The sequence below is a fragment of the Oncorhynchus gorbuscha genome, linkage group LG08 (genome assembly GCF_021184085.1).
Source record: "Oncorhynchus gorbuscha isolate QuinsamMale2020 ecotype Even-year linkage group LG08, OgorEven_v1.0, whole genome shotgun sequence".
Classification (NCBI taxonomy): Eukaryota; Metazoa; Chordata; class Actinopteri; order Salmoniformes; family Salmonidae; genus Oncorhynchus; species Oncorhynchus gorbuscha.
This window is the reverse complement of record NC_060180.1, coordinates 62,925,535-62,948,933: the sequence shown is the minus strand read 5'-3', so window position 1 is coordinate 62,948,933 and position 23,399 is coordinate 62,925,535. Positions and strand designations below refer to the sequence as shown.

General features: G+C 41.8%; 3 protein-coding genes across 6 annotated transcripts in view; 2 read left to right on the top strand and 1 right to left on the bottom strand.

Moving 5' to 3' along the window:
• Window positions 1-1,211: 1,211 nt before the first annotated feature.
• On the top strand, window positions 1,212-4,438 carry LOC124040966 (tissue factor-like). Of its 2 annotated transcripts, none has more exons than XM_046358107.1 (6): window positions 1,212-1,478; window positions 2,236-2,350; window positions 2,653-2,846; window positions 3,057-3,238; window positions 3,378-3,546; window positions 3,803-4,438. In XM_046358107.1, the coding sequence occupies exons 1-6, from the start codon at window positions 1,406-1,408 to the stop codon at window positions 3,928-3,930; spliced, it is 861 nt and encodes a 286-aa protein (XP_046214063.1). In that variant the 5' UTR covers window positions 1,212-1,405; the 3' UTR covers window positions 3,931-4,438. The 2 variants fall into 2 exon arrangements, with proteins under 2 accessions (XP_046214063.1, XP_046214061.1); XM_046358105.1 differs by having other exon boundaries at window positions 1,216-1,478; window positions 3,779-4,438.
• Window positions 4,439-5,385: 947 nt separating this feature from the next.
• LOC124041960 (ATP-binding cassette sub-family D member 3-like) lies at window positions 5,386-22,082 on the bottom strand. Its single transcript, XM_046360174.1, has 22 exons — window positions 21,792-22,082; window positions 21,154-21,190; window positions 18,782-18,877; window positions 18,530-18,618; window positions 13,799-13,868; window positions 13,261-13,358; window positions 12,226-12,349; window positions 11,920-11,976; window positions 11,612-11,754; window positions 11,456-11,525; window positions 10,929-10,998; window positions 10,692-10,789; window positions 10,515-10,606; window positions 8,799-8,893; window positions 8,576-8,648; window positions 8,408-8,471; window positions 8,193-8,270; window positions 7,940-8,095; window positions 7,399-7,518; window positions 6,984-7,088; window positions 6,424-6,480; window positions 5,386-6,233 (listed from the first exon to the last, which is right to left on the bottom strand). The coding sequence occupies exons 1-22, from the start codon at window positions 21,899-21,901 to the stop codon at window positions 6,156-6,158; spliced, it is 1,980 nt and encodes a 659-aa protein (XP_046216130.1). The 5' UTR covers window positions 21,902-22,082; the 3' UTR covers window positions 5,386-6,155.
• The window catches only part of LOC124041958 (histone deacetylase complex subunit SAP130-like), an 18,923-nt gene continuing 17,417 nt past the window's right edge, over window positions 21,894-23,399 (top strand). For 2 of the 3 annotated variants that reach the window (XM_046360170.1, XM_046360169.1), the window contains exon 1: window positions 21,894-22,438. The gene's annotated coding sequence lies outside the window, so the exon portion shown is untranslated. The remainder of the gene's footprint in view (window positions 22,439-23,399) is intronic. The other variant, XM_046360171.1, reaches the window with a different exon arrangement.

Sequence of the window (23,399 nt, the reverse complement as noted above, 5' to 3'; positions counted from 1 at the left end):
TGTCAAGGCATTTACTGTCCGTACAACCTGTCAAGGCATTTACTGTCCATACAACCTGTCAAGGCATTTACTGTCCGTACAACCTGTCAAGGCATTTACTGCCCATACAACCTGTCAAGGCATTTACTGTCCGTACAACCTGTCAAGGCATTTACTGTCCGTACAACCTGTCAAGGCATTTACTGTCCGTACAACCTGTCAAGGCATTTACTGTCCGTACAACCTGTCAAGGCATTTACTGTCCGTACAACCTGTCAAGGCATTTACTGTCCGTACAACCTGTCAAGGCATTTACTGTCCGTACAACCTGTCAAGGCATTTGCTGCCCATACAACCTGTCAAGGCATTTACTGTGGATATATGGTCATCTGGATAGTAAAACTTGACCTGTAGCTTGCCATATATCGTAGCAGCAGCATGAATGGAGAGACATTGACATTTTAGAAATTTGAGTCAATGTAAGATTTTCGATAGTCCTCTTTTGAAACTGTGGTCTTTAAATAACTTTGTGATTCCAGGTCATTCCAAAGGGTTCACATACTTTTTCTTGCCACTGTATATCCACAATATCACAACAATCCTACACTTCAGAAAGGCCTAGCTGACTCATAGCTTGTTCTCTTGATGGATACAGATTCAGTCATCAGAGAACTCTGTGTTTCAGTCACTGCTTTGGGATTTCAGGGTTTAGACTGCTGTATGCTAATCTGTTTACAAGCAAATCTGGTTTCCCAAAACATTTCACAACCAACTAATTGCTTTCGGTTCACAGTATGGTCAGAAATAGATTCTATCCCCTTCATCATAATGTTTCTTATCACAATTTGTCACAAACCATTTTGCAAGTACTTAAAAAAACGGTATTTATAGTTCAAACAAAATGTACTATTACATTGAAACTCATCATTCTAGTTATTTAAAGAACACAGTTTCAAAAGAGGACTATCAAAAATCTTACATGGACATTTTTTACATTTGAGTCAATGTCTCTCCATTCATGCCGCTGCTACGATATATGGCAAGCTACAGGTAAAGTTTTCCTATCCGGATGACCATGTACGGACAGTAAATGCCTTGACAGGTTGTATGGGCAGCATGCTCAGCCAGTGACAAACCAATGATGTATATGAACCATTGGACAAAACCCAATGATCGATGACAGTTGTAAGGGAGGTGGAGCTATTGTTGAATGAGTCGTAACTAAAATTCCGACTGCTCGCAACTTAAATCTGGTAGGCTATAAAAACGAGGCACCAGCAACACTGTGAGAGCAGTTATCTAACAAACTTTGAAGTGTTATTTTTAGACGAAAACTAGCAACACTGACTCAAGGGAGGACAATCAGCATTCATTATTCGTTTTCGATAGTAAGAGGCTACTGCTACTGCCCGTAACATTTTGGATTATGATGGATGTAAGGTCTTCTGTTCACTTTGGTGTTTCACTCTTATCGGTACTATTCACGATTGGAGCATCTGGTACGTTTTACTTATGGCTTATTATGAGTTCCATCTCAAACATTTAGCCTATTTTTTAAATATTTTTTTGTAGCCAAGACTACCTAAATAGCCAGAGATTAAAATGTTCAGCTGATTCTACATAAACATTTCTGTTTATTCCATTGGCACCGTTTTTGCACTCCACATTGTAATATGCACAATTACGTAGCCCTGATGCTCAGTGGGAAATATGCGAGATATGTGCATTCAAATCGACATATGTAGGCTATAGATCCTATTTAATTTATAGGCTATACTTTGTGAATGATATCTTGATTCTTGCTTTTTTTTATCAGGTTACAGTATCTGAGTTACAGAGGTACAATACTCTGGAATTCTTATCTTCACATTTTACAAAACATCAACATCCCTAAATAACTTAAAGGGAAGACTGGTGAACCAAACTACTCAGTAATCTCCTCCATATAACCTAACTCTCACACACTGACATGCACACACAGTTCAACAAAACACTTTTTTGTGTGATTACTGATCAATTAATTTATAATTAGTCGTTTTTTAAATGTTCTAACAAACTTTTTTAAATGTTGTATTTATGTTTTGTTGTGGTGTGGTGTTCATATAAGCCCTTGGTCTCCTAACCACACCTGCACACTGTTTTCTTGGGGGGGGGGTGTATTTATCTGTTTTGTTGTCTATCAATTGTTTTCTTTGGCGCAAATCCATTTGACTAAACTAAATAACTAATCATGCCTTGTTTTTCCTGGGTTAACAGGGGGGGATTATTTCCCAGAGGCGCAGAATGTTAAATGGGTGTCCAATAACTTCAAGACTATTCTAACATGGGGCCCTGAACCTACCAACTACACATACACCGTTGAATTTTCTGAGTAAGTAGCCTACATCATGTCTCTGCAGTGTCTGCCCTGTTCTGTTCATTATGTCATCGTTGAAAAAAACCGCCCTGTCTGTACAAGCACAAATTGACCACTTTTATTGATGAATACCTTCCTTCATGTCAGCAGAATTAACTTAAAACTGAGTATACAAACTGTACCTATCACAGTTCAAAGACTGAGTGTGTGTGTGTGTGTGTGTGTGTGTGTGTGTGTGTGTGTGTGTGTGTGTGTGTGTGTGTGTGTGTGTGTGTGTGTGTGTGTGTGTGTGTGTGTGTGTGTGTGTGTGTGTTCAGGGTCGGCAAGGATAGACAGAGAAAACCCTACTGCATTCGGAGCTCGGGGACAGAGTGTGACCTCACCAACGAGCTGCGGAACCTGGAGGAGACCTACTCTGCCGACGTCCTATCAGAACCCCTGCCTGGCGTGAACTCTGACCTTGTAGAGTTCCCCTACACCCGGGCCGAGAGGTTCTGCCCCTACAAAGACAGTGAGTGCTATTAGCTACATTATTATTACAGTAATAAATACATTATTATTTTATTTACGCTCACACAGTAACAACCTGAGTCATTAAGCACCTTGTTATTGCATTGTAGAATAATGCTGTTATAGCATTAATTTATAAATGTTGATTTCACTGGAAATTCCCCAAATAAATTCTGTCTGTGGTGCCTAACTCGTCTGGTTCTCCTTTTAGCTCAAATAGGAGCACCGAGTTTCAACATCAAGCAGAGCGAAGACAAGACCAAGATGACACTCCACATACAGGACCCTCTCACTCCCATCTACAAAGATGACCAGCTGGTGACTATCAGAGACATCTTTAAGAATGACCTGAAGTACAACGTCGTATACAACAAAGCCGGGAGCACAGGAAAGGTGAGTTGAACAGTCACAGTCAATAGATTGTAAATGCATTGCTTATGATTCTATACCTGTTGATTCCCACCAATGACACAAAACAAACAGTGTGCGATTTGAGATAATATTGTATCTAACTGTAAACCTCTGTCCACAGAAAGAGACAATGTCAGACCTGAGAGATGTCGAGCTGAACAACCTGGATAAAGGAGAGAGCTACTGCTTCATGGTGGCAGCCTATATCCCTTCCCGCTCTGTGAAGAAGAGACATGGAGATTGGAGCAAGCCGCAGTGCTCACCCAGAGGGAGCAAGACCATCTTTGAGGGTAAGGGACCCCACAATGCAAAGCACCTGGTATGTTGGAGTTGAGATGGGGTGGAAGGAATTTAAGGTGAAATTCAGTGTACTCAAATATGTAGTGGATGGAGTAACCACAACAAATCTAGTCTATAAAGATAAACTGTAATTTGGGCAATAGTCCTTTTTACTATAGACTACAGTGTGTAGCAACTTCAAGAACTTCAAATAAATGAAGTATTCTTTCTCACATCTCTCAGAATTCCCCTTTGGTGTGATCGCAGGTGCCATCGCCATCATGCTGGCAATGCTCATCATCCTCACCACTCTAACCGTGGTGTGCTGCAAACGCTTCTGCTGCAACAAAAAAGAAACTGTGGACAAGGAGAACCTGCAGTTGAGTCCAGTGTAAAGGTTTGTGTGTGTATAGAGTGCGTGTGTCTTATAAATAATGGTGCTTCACTAAATCAACCCTTTCAGAGGGAGGAAGCTGTGCTTCCAATAATTTAGCACAAATGTGTCTTAACACTGGAAATGCATGAGGTCTGTGTTCACATTGCCTTTGTAAGTCTCATTATTAGCTGGTTCTTTTAAATGGGTAGATAATTTTTTACATGTCTTATTTATTTGTTTAATAATGTTGAACAAGTAAATTAGATTAATCCTTGAGAAATACATATGTTTTGCCACTATGTAGAAAAAAAAACATTTAATTACTTCGCCACTTATTTATTTCAATCAATTTTATTCTGTTAAATATTTATTTTTGTATGTCTAATATGTTGATGTATAGTTCATGTTGAATGGGATTTGTCAATATTGTGTGCTGTTGGAACCTGGATTTGGTACTTTTGGATGTGACCACTGTGGTGCATTGTGGTACTTTTAATGTTGTTTTACAAGTAAATGGATTGATACGAGTCAATTATCATTTGTCTTTTATCTAACACTATCCCTGTGAAGGAAATTTGACTTACAGCGCCATCTAATGTCACCTTTGTATTACATTTGCCTTAAAATGATCTTAAATCATGTTTGAAACTGATGAGACAAGGGGAAAGCCTTTTCATAGTGATTGATTGTAGCTTAATGCCTGCTTATCAGTTTATGACCCAGGAAACCATGGGAACACCCTGGCAGAGGGGTGACACCAGTCACATTGGCAACATTGTGCCAGAGACCTCCGAGACATGCCTTGGAGCAGGTCCAAGTAACGGGTGCAGCTCAATTTAAAAAAAATGACTGCCTCTTCTTCATCTGAATGGACTTAAATGCCACTAACATATTCCTAGTTCCCCTATATTTTTCTTGCACCGTGTTGGGCTAACATGCATCTGAAAAGGCAGAATAAGAGACATGGCAGAAGCTTTCTGGGGCATTTGCTTTCACCTGTCCAAATGTTTCAAGATCAGTGTGGAATCAGTGGATGGATGAAAGGAGATAGGGAGCCACTTAATAGGTATTGGGATGCACAAACTATACTCTTATATCTAACAGAGAGAATAACACAATGGGTAGTCTGCAGAACAGAAGACCCAGGGTCTTGAAACAATTAAGAAATATATACTAATGAAATATTTATTTCTTGTTAAGCTCATAGCAATGGCATTTTAAATATCCTATGTTAACAAAAAGTAACAGGTCCTCAATCCCCTTTTACAAAATAATCTAAGCTAAATTAAGTACAGTGTAAAGTAACTACAGTGCAGTACCTTCCAAATTGAGGCAGCCGCTGAGCGTTTATACTATAAGAGACAAAACATTTTTTTTGGCGTACATTTATGTACTACAATTGACATATTTGGACTAGCTATGCTTAATGTCATTTACAGTTACTGGCTTCATGAAAGAAGAATGCACTTCAGTGTTTCAACAAACAGCACTAAACAAACATTTAATTCAAAACTAGACATTAAAACTGACCATTTTAAATAATGAAAAACAATGCAATATTAACAGAAATAAAATTTAAACATACAATCGGTAAGGCTAGTTTTTTTAGTACATTATTTGCTTCACATACAATTAAAACTCACTACACACACACATCCTTAAAGGTAGACTCTGCAATATGACATCATCATACACAGCGGGGCGGCTTCCAGTTCTAAACAGAATTCAATCTGCCCTCAGGAAGAGCCAAAACGGTCAGTCTTGGCAGAATTCAATCTGCCCTCAGGAAGAGCCAAAACGGTCAGTCTTGGCAGAATTCAATCTGCCCTCAGGAAGAGCCAAAACGGTCAGTCTTGGCAGAATTCAATCTGCCCTCAGGAAGAGCCAAAACGGTCAGTCTTGGCAGAATTCAATCTGCCCTCAGGAAGAGCCAAAACGGTCAGTCTTGGCAGAATTCAATCTGCCCTCAGGAAGAGCCAATACGGTCAGTCTTGGCAGAATTCAATTGTTTTGTTTATTTCTGCAAGCAGGAAGTGTACCCTGCTCTGTATGTCATATTGTGGACTCTACCTTTAATCGAATATAGGTTTAGCTATTTCTCTCTTGACATTGAGCTCACAGTCTTCATACCATTGCATAACATTTTAATATGTTAGGACTTGACTTCTCTGTTCCCTATGCTTCATGTAGTGCAGAATTACTTAGGACCATCTATGTGAGCAATAATTAGCTGTGGTGAGGTCATTATGACCCAAACGCAATTGTTTCCTGGGTGATGGCTTTAAACTCGTAGTTTCCCCTTCCGTCCATGTGCAGGTAGTACTGGAGAAGAGACAGAAATCACTGGTTAGGTGTCCTTTTAGATATTTGGAACGTATTTTAACCTATATAAACAAGTAAACTCTCTCAGAATTGAAAAAGGACAAAAGAACAGGGCTTTAGTATTCACCTGCATTTTACTATTATATGGACAGTCATTTTATGTTTCATCGTTCGGTGTGAAAGGACTTACCTCATGGTGCTTCCACAAAGACTTCCTGTGAGAAACTGTGAACAACGTGATGCCCACCTGGGGAAAGGTAAATATGACATCCCATAAGCTCGGAAAACACTTTCTCAGTCTCCTGTAAGTTATTTTTTTATTTTACTAGGCAAATCAGTTTACAAATTATTTTTACAATGACGGCCTACCAAAAGGCCTCCTGAGGGGAAGGGGGCTGGTATTAAAAATAGGACAAAACACGCATCACGACAAGAGAGACACCACAACACTACATAAAAAGAGACCTAAGACGACAACAACAGCATGTCAGCAACACAACATGGCACAAGATGGCAGCAGCACAACATGGTACAGACATTATTGGGCACAGACAACAGCACAAAGGGCAAGAAGATAGAAACAATAACACATCACATCAAGTTACCATGCATCAATTTCCTTGGATCGTTTTCATTCCTCTTTCACAATGTGCACATAAATAATAGATTTTTAAATAATCATCATTATATTGACAAAATGGCCTATTTAATATATAATCTTCATTAATAGTCCACGGTATTGTATCTTACCGTCCTACAGTGGCTGTAGATGAAGTCCTCCACATCTACACTCACAGCACTGGTGCACTCATCCAGAATGGCAAACTGGGGCTTGTGGTAGAACAGACGGGCCATCTAGATACCAGAGAGAGAGAGAGAGAGAGAGTGTGAGTGAGTGAGTGAGTGAGTGAGTGAGTGAGTGAGTGAGTGAGTGAGTGAGTGAGTGAGTGAGTGAGTGAGTGAGAAAGAGTGTCCAATCAATGAAAAGCTACATTTACCCATTTTACAGCCATTGGTGCTTGTAAAATGGTCTTAAACGTCATGGCAACATAAATGGAGTGAAGTGCTATGCAGCGAGCAGAATTAGTCTGGCATAGAAAGAGACAAAACAACTACACGTGTCTACACTATTCTCTGTTTTTTTAGGAAATGAGCAGTGACTTACAGCCATCCTCTGTTTCTCTCCTCCACTGAGGACGTCCATCCAGTCCTGGACCGTGTCCCAGCTGCCCTCCCGCTCCAGGATGTGACCAAGCTGGACGTTGTCCAGGTACTCCTTTAGCACCTGTTCCCCAGCACAAAACACACATACACACACACACACACACACACACACACACACACACACACAGATGTACAAACATGCCAGTATACCACACTGTCAGCAAACAGCATGCATAGCTTTGTGTTATACGCAGACATACCACACCCTACTGACAGAGGCCACGTACAGCACACTGTTCTTTCTTCATTTTTTAAATTGTACCTTTATTTAACTAGGCAAGTCAGTTAAGAACAAATTCTTATTTTCAATGACGGCCTTGGAACAGTGGGTTAACTGCCTGTTCAGGGGCAGAACGACAGATTTGTACCGTGTCAGCTCGGGGGTTTCATGAGAAGCATTACAATCATTGGTCCAGAAAATGGCTGCTGTGATTGGATATATGATCCAGTAATGAGCTGATGTGATTAGAGAGTTAGTCTACCTTATCAAAGGTGCCCTTCCTCCTCTGGTCCTCCACTGTATCTGGGTAGATCACCTGATCCCTCAGAGAGCCCAGGGTCATGTATGGCCTCTGGGGAACATAGAAGAGTTTCCCTCGCTCAGGTTTGGTGAGACGGCCACCAAACAGAGGCCAGAGCTGAGAAACAGACACATCCATTACTACTCATGAATGTAAAACAGTCAACACTACAGCAACATAATAGGCTTTTTCAGCAATTGTTGATTCCTCATACCTCTCCCAGGACTCTGAAGAGTGAGCTCTTCCCACAGCCGTTGGGGCCACACACCAAGACGTTTGTCCCTGACGTCACCTTAGGTTAGCAGGGGATGGGAAGGCACAGTACAGCCGTCTGCACTTACAGTCCCTCAACCGTCTAAAGTCTAGTTTCATGAATTGTATACATTGGTTCAGTACGGAGTTGCTCCTAGGTGGGATTGAGATACTCACCTCAAAGCTGAGGTCTTTGATAAGAATGTCTCCATTGGGCGTTGCAAGGGGTGTATGCTCAAACCTGAGACACAAGTACAACGTCAAACCAGGTAGTACCTGCTTTCATTAAGCATGTTAATCATGTTTATTCTATTGCTATAATACATGTGTCTGTCAGACACATACTTAATAATCTTGTCTTTGTGGATGATTTCACCACTTCCTGGGACCAAGGTGATTCTATCTTGTAATTCACCATCTAAAAATGTGACAAAAGAAATCGAAAGCAATCATCTCTCACATCAACTAGTAAAATGTTGTCATGTTCCTGCATAAGAGTACTACAACATGAGACTGCTATACTACAACAATAATATCATCAATACATCAGGGAACATGCAGCGGGCACCTCTTCCTCCCTGTTGTGAGACCATGGTCCTCTCGTATTTCCCAGAGTTCAGCTCTTTCAGGACTTTCATGATCTCTGTGATGCGAGCTGTGAACCTGTAGGGGGACAGCAGGGGTCAGTGAGGAGGGGACAGCAGGGTTCATTGAGGAGGGGACAGCAGGGGTCAGTGAGGAGGAGAGAGCAGGGGTCAGTGAGGAGGGGACAGCAGGGGTCAGTGAGGAGGAGAGAGCAGGGGTCATTGAGGAGGAGAGAGCAGGGGTCATTGAGGAGGAGACCGCAGGGGTCATTGAGGAGGAGACCGCAGGGGTCAGTGAGGAGGAGACCGCAGGGGTCATTGAGGAGGAGACCGCAGGGGTCATTGAGGAGGAGACCGCAGGGGTCATTGAGGAGACCGCAGGGGTCATTGAGGAGGAGACCGCAGGGGTCAGTGAGGAGGAGACCGCAGGGGTCAGTGAGGAGGAGACCGCAGGGGTCAGTGAGGAGGAGACCGCAGGGGTCAGTGAGGAGGAGACCGCAGGGTTCATTGAGGAGGGGACAGCGGGGGTCAGTGAGGAGGAGAGAGCGGGGGTCAGTGAGGAGGGGACAGCAGGGGTCAGTGAGGAGGAGACCGCAGGGGTCAGTGAAGAGGAGAGAGCAGGGTTCATTGAGGAGGGGACAGCAGGGGTCAGTGAGGAGGAGAGAGCAGGGTTCATTGAGGAGGGGACAGCGGGGGTCAGTGAGGAGGAGAGAGCGGGGGTCAGTGAGGAGGAGAGAGCGGGGGTCAGTGAGGAGGGGACAGCAGGGGTCATTGAAGAGGGGGCAGCAGGGGTCATTGAGGAGGGGGCAGCAGGGGTCATTGAGGAGGGGGCAGCAGGGGTCATTGAGGAGGGGGCAGCAGGGGCCATTGAGGAGGAGACAGCAGGGGTCAGTGAGGAGAAGGCAGCAGGGGTCAGTGAGGAGGAGGCAGCATGGGTCAGTGAGGAGGAGAGAGCGGGGGTCAGTGAGGAGGGGACAGCAGGGGTCATTGAGGAGGGGGCAGCAGGGGTCATTGAGGAGGGGGCAGCAGGGGTCATTGAGGAGGGGGCAGCAGGGGTCATTGAGGAGGGGGCAGCAGGGGTCATTGAGGAGGGGGCAGCAGGGGTCATTGAGGAGGGGGCAGCAGGGGTCATTGAGGAGGGGGCAGCAGGGGCCATTGAGGAGGAGACAGCAGGGGTCAGTGAGAAGGCAGCAGGGGTCAGTGAGGAGGAGGCAGCATGGGTCAGTGAGGAGGAGGCAGCAGGGGTCAGTGAGGAGAAGGCAGCAGGGGTCAGTGAGGAGAAGGCATCAGGGGTCAGTGAGGAGAAGGCAGCAGGGGTCATTGAGGAGGGGACAGCAGATGGAGGGAAAGAAGAACAAGTGGAGCAATCTCAGAACATTAAAACAGTGAACAATATAACTGGTCCCAGATCTGTTTGTATTCTTACAGTCTCCATTGCTGTCATTATCAGGCCAAACAGTCTAGCCTAACAGCAATCTTCAAATATGAACATTAATGTGTTTGAGGAGAACAGAGGATTGGATCCTAATTTGATAACCCCCACAACTATACAAATATTGGAACTCTATCGCAATAACTGACAGGGAGTTGACATGATAGCACAAACAGACTGTCATTCAGACTACCAGTGAACCACCGAACCAATGAACCATTGCACCAGTTGAACCAATTGTGAGATAAGAGCATGGTGTATGACTGACCCAGAGAGTCTGCTCATCTCTCTGCCAGCCAGGACGATTCTTCCCAGGGCCTGAGACATGCTCAGCAACATACGCCCACTCTGGTAATAGTCCTGAATGAGAACGAGGGAGAGGAGCCACAGGGAAGTTAGGATCTCAACCATCCAGAACACAGACACACACTCTGTCTCTCTTCACCTCTAGCAGCTCAGCGTGGGTACTGCGTAGGTGGCGAGGGTGGGTGTGGTTCAGGAACGGCCTGCTCACCACCAGGTACCCCACAACAGTGGCAATATCTACAGAGATGGGGAAAACCACAAGTAGTTCATTCAGCTATTGTCAGTTAATTCAGCTATATTATCTTAATTTGGATGAGAGAAGATAAATAAAGCAATTGATAACAAACTTCAAATCAAAGACATGACAAGTTCTCACACTTTGCAATGATGCTGTCCACGAAACCAGTTGAAAAACGGAAGACAATGAAATTGTGCAAATGATCCACCTAGCGGTAAAAGGGAATGCAACGTGAGACATTGTATATGCACTGCAGTATAGATATTCTGTGAAACCACAGGGCCCGCAGGTCATTTTATTTGTTCGCCAAACTTTTTTTTACATTTTCATTTTGGGTACATAAAAGACTGTAAAACCCCCCAGCAAATCAGCTCCAAGTGATTTTAATTCTGGGAATCTGTTCCAAAGTATTCCCACGCATAATAGAGAGATATGTGTGATCGTATACAAAGCAATGTTTGAAATGATTATGTTTTAGTCAAATGTTAAATCTGTTTGGGCTTCTTGCGGTCAATTTGCAGTCTACAAATGATTTGAAATTATATTCTGTCGCCCTGACCATCCACCCCAAAAAAAAATCATCCTCAGGCTGAATCTAGTTGGTGATCCCTACCATAGTAAGTCAACTACTGCCACTGATACATTTAAAGCCCCTGCCCTCTCACCAGTTTCTGGAAGGTAGAGTGAATAGTCTGTTTCTCCCTCAGGTTTCCATTGTAGAAGGCAATTTCTTCACTGTGGGAAAAGAACATGAAAGAGATTCTTTGTCTAAAAAAAGAAGCGAGGAACAGTGGTAAGGAGAGATGTGTCCCCCGACTGACCTGTTGGTGATTAGGCGTGAGTTGACGAATCGGTACTCTCCCTCGTATCTCTGCTCCATCACCGTCATCTTGCCGATGGGCCGCCGCAGACGTGTCAGGATGAGCCCAGAGAACACCAGGTAGCCTATCATACAGGCAGGACCCTGAGGGGGAGAGGAAAGTAGAATAGAGACGTTAGAAACTCTATTCTGCTGTAAGGATGCATTGGAGATTATCATGGTCATTCTTTCAATTTAAACTACATAAGACTAACTGTGGGACAATTCCAGAGATCCATAGAAGGCTACATTAGACAAAGCAAGACTCACCTGTGGCCCGATGGCCGAGGTCAACTTGAAGATGTACAGACCAATGTCCAATAGAGGCTGAAGGGACAGAACAGCTGTCTGATTATCATCATAGGTTCAGTGTACTGTCAATAGCAGTAGATTGTCAATAGCAGTAGATTGTCAATAGCAGTAGATTGTATCAGGCTTTGAGCAGCATTAGTTGTCTCTACAACAGAGGGGTTTTTTAATAGCCTGGTTGAACCCGTCTGAACTCTGCACTAACCATTGTTTCGTTTGAGTGCAGAATTCGGTCTAGTTTATCCAGGCTATTTAAGTGCAGGTTACCTTGCTGATGTTGGAGTAGAGGTCCACTACACTGTTACAGAACCTCTCAACGTCCTGGGTCAACAGCTGGTCGGGGTTACCGATGCGGTTGTCCAGGTTACCAATCTTATAGTACGTGTAACCTCTGGAGGATGGTGTGGTGAAAACATGAAACAGGATTTGGCAGGTGGGTTATGTATTTTCTATCACTGAGTTTATGAAGTCATTGTTCATTACACCATTGCAACAGGGTCACTACACTGTAAGTACCTATTGCATTGTGGCTATGAAATTTGTAAGATGAAAGAGGATCAAGGCAAAATCCTTCCAAACTAGCTCTATTTCTAAGGGCTAATCCACTGGGTTATATACGAACTAGACAGCGTCCAGAATGGCGTTTTCAGCGTAATCAACTTAAGTTTGCATACGCTGTTTCTGGTTGCTGCCATCTTTCTATATTCGTTTTTACTGGGACAACTATACCTGCGCACTAGCGCTCAGTGCGCACTGGACAGACAGCAAGCAGTACCACACGAACATGCTCCGGGAACTCTGCCAGAGGGTGCCAAGAACGTGGACAGCTACACAAACCAACCGGCACATCCCCTGGCCAACTGGGCTCAGCATGAATAAAATGTTTCCATATCTTCGGCTGTGAGTGTTGAAAAAGAAAAATCGTCTTCAGTGACAATTAAGTGAATAATTCAATGGTAGTTTTGTGCACAAAGGTGATGACATAAGTGTCTTATTAAGAATTTTCAAATGTGACTTCTCTATGGGTCTGTCTATGGGAATTGCTTTCTGGGCCGGACTTCAGTTAAACTGCAATAACGGAGCTGTCATCTGGGCACAGCCGAATGTGTGCGTCCAGTCCAGAACCCGGGGACCTGAGCTAATCCAGTCATCCAGAAACAAATCTCCTGCTACGTGATTTGGGTTGGGATGCAAATGTTAATGTCTTTCACAAGAGACAAGCTAAGGGCAGACAAACAGATGTTCTCTCAGAAGTAATATTCTGCACGAAGTAGGCCTGGGAATGTGATCAACGGGACTTACTGTAGGTACTCATCATAGAGGTGCTTGGTGAGTCGAACCCGGCAACAGAGCTTCAGTTCATTCAAACCCAGCTTGAGGAAGTTGTTAACCAGCGAGATCTGAAACAGGCAAACAGGCAATAATAGCAGTCTCATTTAAAAGCAGTGCATTACATTTTATAGTGCGAGTATACCACTCAATTGGAATGTGTGCACTGAGTAAATAATCATAAACACCTCATAAAACCTCTAATAAATATAGGCCAGGGATCACAAGTCTGTTATCAGGCAGTTTTAGTATTGACCAAAAATACACACAAACGCTCTCCCCATTGGGCACAATACTAATACAAATGTAAACCACCATTCCCAAATCATGAGGTTAACTGTAAGTTCATTAGTTTATTATCAAATATATTGTATTGAGAAAGGGTAATGTGTAGAATTACACATTATAATGTTAGTTATATAATCATATATTTTGTTTTAATCTACGGGTAGTAGAGACAATTAAGACAACAAATTAACCACAAAAATAGAAGTATGAAAGTTGCACTTACAAATGGCATGACTTTTATAAAGTTGAACAAGAGTCTCTTGAAATCTTTTGTTGAACGACCAATAATTGCACTGCAAACCAACATCCACAAAGTGAATACACTCACAATGTCACATACAGGGCAAAAGTGGGGTCATTCTACATTGTAAACCAAAGGTCTGTGTTTTTTCAGTGTTTCTTAGCGCACAGAAAAACCCAACACTGGAAGAGCTAGATTGTCCGCACCTTAAAGAGCCACTGAACACGCCAATTGGCGCGTGTGTTTTTCTGTCATTAGAAAAAAACTTGTTTTCAGTCTTGGAGGTGGATTTCCTAACCGATTCCGCATTTGGTTTATTATGTTTGTCACTCATGAGACACTGTAGACAGAGAAGCCTATTTCACTTCCTCAAAATACCCAGCATGAATTGTTTTTATTTCACCTTTATTTAAATAGGCCATGGTGGCGAAGTAATTACAATATACAGTGCCGTGCGAAAGTATTCGGCCCTGTTGAACTTTGCGACCTTTTGCCACATTTCAGGCTTCAAACATAAAGATTTAAAACTGCATTTTTTTGTGAAGAATCAACAACAAGTGGGACACAATCATGAAGTGGAACAACATTTATTGGATATTTCAAACTTTTTTAACAAATCAAAAACTTGAAAAATTGGGCGTGCAAAATTATTCAGCCCCCTTAAGTTAATACTTTGTAGCGCCACCTTTTGCTGCGATTACAGCTGTAAGTCGCTTGGGGTATGTCTCTATCAGTTTTGCACATCGAGAGACTGAAATTTTTTCCCATTCCTCCTTGCAAAACTGCTCGAGCTCAGTGAGGTTGGATGGAGAGCATTTGTGAACAGCAGTTTTCAGTTCTTTCCACAGATTCTCGATTGGATTCAGGTCTGGACTTTGACTTGGCCATTCTAACACCTGGATATGTTTATTTTTGAACCATTCCATTGTAGATTTTGCTTTATGTTTTGGATCATTGTTTTGTTGGAAGAAAAATCTCTGTCCCGGTCTCAGGTCTTTTGCAGACTCCATCAGGTTTTCTTCCAGAATGGTCCTGTATTTGGCTCCATCCATCTTCCCATCAATTTTAACCATCTTCCCTGTCCCTGCTGAAGAAAAGCAGGCCCAAACCATGATGCTGCCACCACCATGTTTGACAGTGGGGATGGTGCGTTCAGGGTGATGAGCTGTGTTGCTTTTACGCCAAACATAACGTTTTGCATTGTTGCCAAAAAGTTCAATTTTGGTTTCATCTGACCAGAGCACTTTCTTCCACATGTTTGGTGTGTCTCCCAGGTGGCATTTGGCAAACATTAAACAACACTTTTTATGGATATCTTTAAGAAATGGCTTTCTTCTTGCCACTCTTCCATAAAGGCCAGATTTGTGCAATATACGACTGATTGTTGTCCTATGGACAGAGTCTCCCACCTCAGCTGTAGATCTCTGCAGTTCATCCAGAGTGATCATGGGCCTCTTGGCTGCATCTCTGATCAGTCTTCTCCTTGTATGAGCTGAAAGTTTAGAGGGACGGCCAGGTCTTGGTAGATTTGTAGTGGTCTGATACTCCTTCCATTTCAATATTATCGCTTGCACAGTGCTCCTTGGGATGTTTAAAGCTTGGGAAATCTTGTTTTATCCAAATCCGGCTTTAAACTTCTTCACAACAGTATCTCGGACCTGCCTGGTGTGATCCTTGTTCTTCATGATGCTCTCTGCTTTTAACGGACCTCTGAGACTATCACAGTGCAGGTGCATTTATACGGAGACTTGATTCCACACAGGTGGATTGTATTTATCATCATTAGTCATTTAGGTCAACATTGGATCATTCAGAGATCCTCACTGAACTTCTGGAGAGAGTTTGCCGCACTGAAAAGAAAGTAAAGGGGCTGAATAATTTTGCACGCCCAATTTTTCAGTTTTTGATTTGTTAAAAAAAGTTTGAAATATCCAATAAATGTCGTTCCACTTCATGATTGTGTCCCACTTGTTGTTGATTCTTCATAAAAAATACAGTTTTATATCTTTATGTTTGAAGCCTGAAATGTGGCAAAAGCTCGCAAAGTTCAAGGGGGCCAAATACTTTCGCAAGGCACTGTAGCAATTAAAACACTGGAATGGTAGATGTGCAGGAGATACTGGGGTGCAAAGGAGCAAGATAAATAAATAAATACTGTATGGGGATGAGGTAGTTGGATGGGCTATTTACAGATGGGCTATGTACGGTTTGGTGCTGCTATGGTGACCAGTGAGCTGAGATAAGGTGGGGCTTTACCTAGCAAAGACTTATAGATTACCTGGAGCCAGTGGGTTTGAAGATGAATATGAAGCGAGGGCCAGCCAACGAGAGCATACAGTTCGCAGTGGTGGGTAGTATATGGGGCTTTGGTGACAAAACAGATGGCACTGTAATAGACTGCATCCAATTTGCTGAGTAGAGTGTTGGAGGCTATTTTGTAAATGACATCGCCGAAGTCGAGGCTCGGTAGGATAGTCAGTTTTACGAGGGTATGTTTGGCAGAATGAGTGAAGGATGCTTTGTTGCGAAATAGGAAGCTGATTCTAGATTTCATTTTGGAATGGAGATGCTTAATGTGAGTCTGAGGAAGGAGAGTTTACAGTCTAACCAGACACCTAGGTATTTTTAGTTGTCCACATATTCTAAGTCAGAACCATCCAGAGTAGTGATGCTGGACGGGCGGGCAGGTGCTGGTAGCGATCGGTTGAAGAGCATGCATTTAGTTGTACTTGCATTTAAGAGCAGTTGGAGACCACGGAAGGAGAATTATATGGCATTGAAGCTCGTCTGGGGGTTAGTTAACACAGTGTTCAAAGAAGGGCCAGAAGTATACAGAATGGTAGCAATTTTACATCTTGCTATGGTGTTTGGTGCAGTAGTTCTCAAGTAAAAAAATTGCATGACGTTTTTGTCTTATGTAAACAGTTGGAGCTGCTGAGCAAGTCTGCCTCACACTCTATGCTATTGTATAGAGAGCAATCACTGCAGCTGTTCACCACATGTTAGTGGGCAAATGGACATCGCCAATTTAAATCCCAAACTTAATTTACCCGCTGTGACGCAGAAATGTTACAAACTCTGTTTTAGATGAGATTGACTTTATTATCCAAATTACCCTATTTACACTTTGTAGTAGATTTTGACACTAGAATACCTGCTTCTGACTCATATCGATGCCACATAGGCCGTTACCAAAGGGATTAGTTGCTTTCAAAGGCAGTCGCTCTTTAAACTGACCCAGCTAGTTGGGCGAGAGTGAGTCACTGGATCTTGAAAAAGGCTATCACCCTGATCAATTACTGAACATTGGAAAAAGCCACTGTTAAAAGGTGAACACAGCAGGATGAGGAGTGCAAATAAAGTCTCATTAATAAGTTGGGCCAGTCTAGTCCTGTAGGGCTGCCAGGATCAAATGTCTGTCCAGATTTCCACCCCAAACACAAAATGAAATCCGCTCTAGAAAATAACCAGGATTATGTTAATAACTGACTAGAAGGTAAATACACCATTTCAAATATTTTCAAGCCTGCAACCCTTCATGATCAGTGATGCCCAGAAAAGCAATTAAACCACAACAACAATACACAAGTGAATTCATAAGCACTTAATCATATTCTGCTTTCAGGCACCCCAAGCAGTAAAGTATTCCATGCAAATGGACACTGGTATGGCAGCAATATAGTAATAAAACGCTTCTTGAAAAGATTGACATCTCTGCTAATTATTCCACTGTGGAGGAATTAAGAGATGATTATAACCTGTCAAATATGATAAATAACCATTTTGCAAAGCTATGTTGAAATTGCTTCTGGCGATGCTGGTGTGCTAGGGTTTTCTATGGAGTCCTACCTCTAGGGCTGAGCGATATGGCCTGAAAAATCACATCTCGACTTATTCAAAGTCATGAGTGATTCACATCTTTATTTTTTACGTTTTCTCTTAAACTTTGTTGAACAATTAAAAGGTCAATACACTGCATTTCAAACAGTCAGGATTAATCTAATGAATTCAGGGCTTGGAAAATTATACCTAAGCTAAATATAAGCCTTCTACAACAATAAGACCCACTAATAATTGTATTATTTTAGCCTGCTTTTGTTGCAATAACCACTGATCTGGCTTTCAAGTCCGTCTATGAAAATGACATTTTTGTTACAAATTGAACAGGAACCATGCATAATGCACATTCATTAATAATGGTTAACTTCTTGTAGCAGGCATTATAGAAAATGAACACAGGTCTCATAAATGCTCTCTGAAGCACAAGTCCATGTGCTAGTGAGTAGCCAGCTAATCTTTATTTTTAAAGTCTAGCCAACTTGGATCTATTTGCTTATAAATGTGTATTTTTATGCTCATTGCACATTCATAAAACAGACTAGACAACAGTATGTGGCTAAAATGCTACAGAGGCGGTAGGTGGTACTGCAATGCCGCGTGAGACAGAAATTGAGCATTTATTTTCCACATGTTCATTGATACTCTCGTTTTAGTAGAGTCTCCTCTGTTCTACATTTTGGGAGTTGAGACAAAAAGGGTATCGTTGGAAAATATAATTTATTCTCTAAAACAGTAAAATAATGTCTCTAAGCGTTTCAGTGTCCATAAGACTGATTATGTTGGACCAAACCTCAAATACCGAGTTTTTGTGATACAGGCATTTGGAACATCGACCTGAAACATGAATTAGATATATCGCCCAGCCCTACCTACCTCTCGATCATGGTGCCATTCTGGATCATCCACACATCACAGTAGGTTCTGGCCACCAGCATGGCAGCGATGAGGAGACAGTATCCTGACTGTGGAGAGGTAGATTACCAGAAATAGGTCAACACAAGTGATCGGAAGATGTGTTGAGATGTTACACAACACACTTCCTTACATTAAGTGAAATGTAATTCCAATCAAGATGAAAATGTTGGAGTGCATTCAAAGTCATCAAGTTTGTAGAAGAGCTTTTACCTCTTTGCAGAACACTCCAGGAACCATGATCTTCACTATCTTCAGGATACGTGCAAAGAACACCTTGTCCACCACCGTCCTTTCCTTCTTGGCCTCCTGACACACATCATACCAAACATTTACAGATTAATCAGAAAAATAAACCCCTTCAAATCTCACCAGCTCAGTCCTACATGGTTAATCTGGTAACGGCATGTGGATATTGACATTGCCAAAATGTTGTCCCTGGGTGTGGTAAGACAGGGGTCCCAAACTTTTTCACTCTGGCCCCCCTTCCAGCAATGGGGAAGATCCCGCGCAAGTGCCATGACCATTTCTATGGACACATGCACTGCTCATAACACAAACTGTTCACATCCCTCTTGTAGGTGGAAAGAATTTCACAGGTTTCAAGCTTATTTCCTGCAATTCTATGCAATTTGACAAGGGGCACAAAGAACCTTCAGCAGTTTTAAAGCACATTTTCTTGCAATTCTATACATTTTGGCATATGTTATATGTATTCATGTGATATTTGAGTGACTAAAAAATTACAACACTATCTATGGGTTAAAGTTTATTTTTATTTTTATGTTAGCTGACATGGTCTTGTTGATCTGGACATTTCTGACAAGTTATAAATAGCTCTCTAAGGTACACAATGACTAACATGACAATAGGAACTGATGATGCACTACCCAATGTCGAAATTGCACCTTGTGCATTCTACTATTACAACTTTCAAGAGTAAGTTTAAAGCCGGACTAAGTTTTAAAATAAATAAATAAACGTTATATAAGTACCCGTCAAAAGTTTGGACACACCTACTCATTGCAGGGTTCTTCTTTATTTTTACAATTTTCTACATTGTAGAACAACAGTGAAGACATCAAAACTATGAAATAACATATATGGAATCATGTAGTAACCAAAAAAGTGTTATACAAATCAAAATGTATTTTATATTTGAGATTCTTCAAAGCAGCCACCCTTTGCCTTGATGACAGCTTTGCACACTCTTGGCATTCTCTGAACCAGATTCACGAGGTAGTCACCCAGAATGCATTTCAATGAGCAGGTTTGCCTTGTTAAAAGTTAATTTGTGGAATTTCTTTCCTTTTTAATGCGTTTGAGCCAATCAGTTGTGTTGTGACAAGGAAGAGGTGGTATACAGAAGATAGCCCTATTTGGTAAAAGATCAAGTCCATATTATGGCAGGAACAGCTAAAATAAGCAAAGAGAAACGACAGTCCATCATGACTTAAAGACATGAAGGTTAGTCAATCTGGAACATTTGAAGAACTTTGAAAGTTTCTTCAAGGGCAGTTGCAAAAACCATCAAGCGCAATGATGAAACGGGCTCTCATGAGGACCACCACAGGAAAGGATGACCCACAGTTACCTCTGCTGCAGAGGATAAGTTCATTAGAGTTACCTGCCTCAGAAATTGCAGCCCAAATAAATGCTTCACAGAGTTCAAGTAACAGACGAATCTCAACATCAATTGTTCAGAGGAGACTGCGTGAATCAGTCCTTCATGGTCGAACTGCTACAAAGAAACCACTACTAAAGTACACCAATAAGAAGAAGAGACTTGCTTGGGCCAAGAAGAGCAATGGATGTTAGACTGGTGTACATCTGTCCTTTGGTCTGATGAGACCAAATTTGAGTTTTGGTTCCAACCGCCGTGTCTTTGTGAGACGCAGAGTAGGTGAACGGATGATCTCCACATGTGTGGTTCCCACCGTGAAGCATGGAGGAGGTGGTGTGATGGTGCTTTGCTGGTGACACTGTCAGTGATTTAGAACTCAAGGCACACTTAACCAGCATTGCTACCACAGCATTCTGCAGCAATACGCCATCCAAACTGGTTTGCGCTTATTGGGATTATCATTTGTTTTTCAACAGGACGATGACCCAACACACCTCCAGGCTGTGTAAAGGCTATTTGAACAAGGAGAATGATGGAGTGCTGCATCAGATGACCTCGCCTCCACTATCACCCCAATTGAGATGGTTTGGGATGAGTTTGACCACAGAGTGAAGGAAAAGCAGCCAATAAGTGCTCAGCATATGTGGGAACTCCTTCAAGACTGTTGGAAAAGCATTCCCAGTGAAGCTGGTTGAGAGAATGCCAAGAGTGTGCAAAGCTGTCATCAAGGCAAAGGGTGGCTACTTTGAAGAATCCCAGATATAAAATATATTTAGATTTGTTTAACAACTTTTTGGTTACTACATGAGTCCATATGTTATTTCATAGTTGAGGTCTTCACTATTATTCTACAATGTAGAAAATTGTAAAAATAAAGAAAAAAATACTATGGTAAGAGAGATTTCAACATTGAGTGTTACAACTCAGTAGTTGGTAATATTTCCTGAATACAAACACTTACATCTTTGCTCAACTGTAGTTCTGATGATCTTTTCACCCTAAACATAAAACAGTAAATGAAGCCAATCAATGGTACCTAAAGACACACAACACACACATATTACTTTGTTCGCGAGACCTTGGAATCCTGACCACCCAGCTATAAAAGGAAATTCAATCATAGTCCCCCAGGACCTCTGAGTGTCAGTAGAGAAAATGTATTCCATAAACTACTAGCTACCTAAAAGTGTTAAAACAACATAACAGAAATCTCTGATTCAATGTCATCATACTGCAACTTGTCTCAGTTACATTTTGTCTGACAAATGCGCGTTCAGAAATACTGGGAACTCGGAAATCTCTGAATTAAGTGCGTTAGAAACAACTGTGAATTCGGCACAAAAAAAACGATCTCCAGCTGGGAAAATCGTTTAGAAAGGTCATCCAACTCGCGACTCTTTCTAGTGCTCCGACTTTCCGACCTGAAGATCACTGACGTCATGATTTGACCTCTTACTTTCCCCTAGTTCCCAGTTGTTTTCAACGCGACATTACTAGCTAGCCAATGTTGTTGGCTACATCAGTTTAGCATTATGATGGGCAGTCATCTAGCTAATCTTACTTTAGCTACGAAATAGTTGTCAAGTTTAACTTAGTTACCCATTTATCTTGTCAGCATGTCTTTTCCTCTTGAGAAGATACAAGGCAACGATTGTGGCGCCTGCTACAGTGCAGTTCTTAGCTGTAAAGTATTTACTGATCGCCGCCATGTTTTCATCTGTCGACCGACCAAAGAAGTAACGAGATGCATGCTGGGGTAGCTACCTGGCTGGCGTGCTAGCATAATGAGTTATATGGTGCAAAATTTCAGTATATCAGACAAATGCAATGCACACATTGTATGAATAAACTGTTTTAGCCAAGGACAAAAAAGTCAGCATGTACTTTATCTTCAGTAAATCATGCTAGCTACGTGTATCAACATTGCATTTTCACTTCTGTTTTCATTTCAAACTCAACGACATTTGGCAGGAGAAAACCGGAAGCAAATCCTTCAAATTAAAAGTAGTAAGGACTCTTAGAGAAAATACTACACACTAATGAAGACAATTCCAATTTCGTATGAACACGAGCAACTATAGAATGCTACAGCAACCTTCTTATTGTAGCGTTATTTTTCCATATGGCTTTTATTTTGCAATATGGCTAAACAAACTCACTGAAAACCGGAAGCTCTGAAATAGTGATGCTTGTGGAACACGCGCGTAGTAGAAAGACACGGATGGAGATTCCTGATCAAAAACAAGGTATGTTCTTGTTGCTGGTTCTATATAATCGTACTGTTTCTTAGTAACCACCAATAATAATTGCAGATGAATGTACGTCTTTCTGATGAATGGGCTAATCAACAAATGTATTGATTATTGTTAGTTCAGTGACATAATGCAGCATTTAGCTAGCTTCTAGCATTGTTAGCTAAGGCGCGATTTCAGTTAATATGTAATTAGTTGTGTACTGTATCTAACGTTACTACGGTTTAAATAGACTAAAAGAGCTGTCTGTTCAACTTGCTTAGTTAGCGGCTAGCCCACACTGGCTTCATCGAAGTAGCAACAAACTATCAAGTCAGTGACTAGTAAGCTAACTTAACCGTACAGTTAGCGAGTGACTGCTTTGAAGTTGTAGCAAGCTAATGTTATCCTTGGCTTGAATCCAGTCCACTGCAAACAGAGTGTTAATAGTCTAAATGTTGGCCATCAAGTTAGCTAGTTATTGATGTCTAACGTTATATGGTTACAACTTGCAGAGAAATCCTTGCAGAAGTCAATGCACTCACTTAACGTTAGCTACTTAACTAAGCATTACAGCACTGACTGTGTGCAATGGACCTCATAATGGACGATTTTGAGAAAATGTCTGCTTAACGTTAGATGTCGGCAAAATTCAGTTGTGAATTTATATTTGCTAGCTACATACAGGTAACTGGCAAAATAAAGGAAACACTTGAGTAAATGAGGGATACAAAGTATATTGAAATCAGGTGCTTCCACACAGGTGTGGTTCCTGAAGAAATTTAAGCAGTTAGCATTGCATAATGTTTAGGGTCATGTATAAAAATGCCCAGTTGCTCAATATTTTGTCCACCATGGCTAGAAGAAGACATCTCAGTGATTTTGAAAGAGGAGACTCACGAGCATAGGGGGTTTAAAGGGTGTGTGTGTCTCAGTCACCAGATCTCAACCCAAATGAACACTAATGGGAGATTCT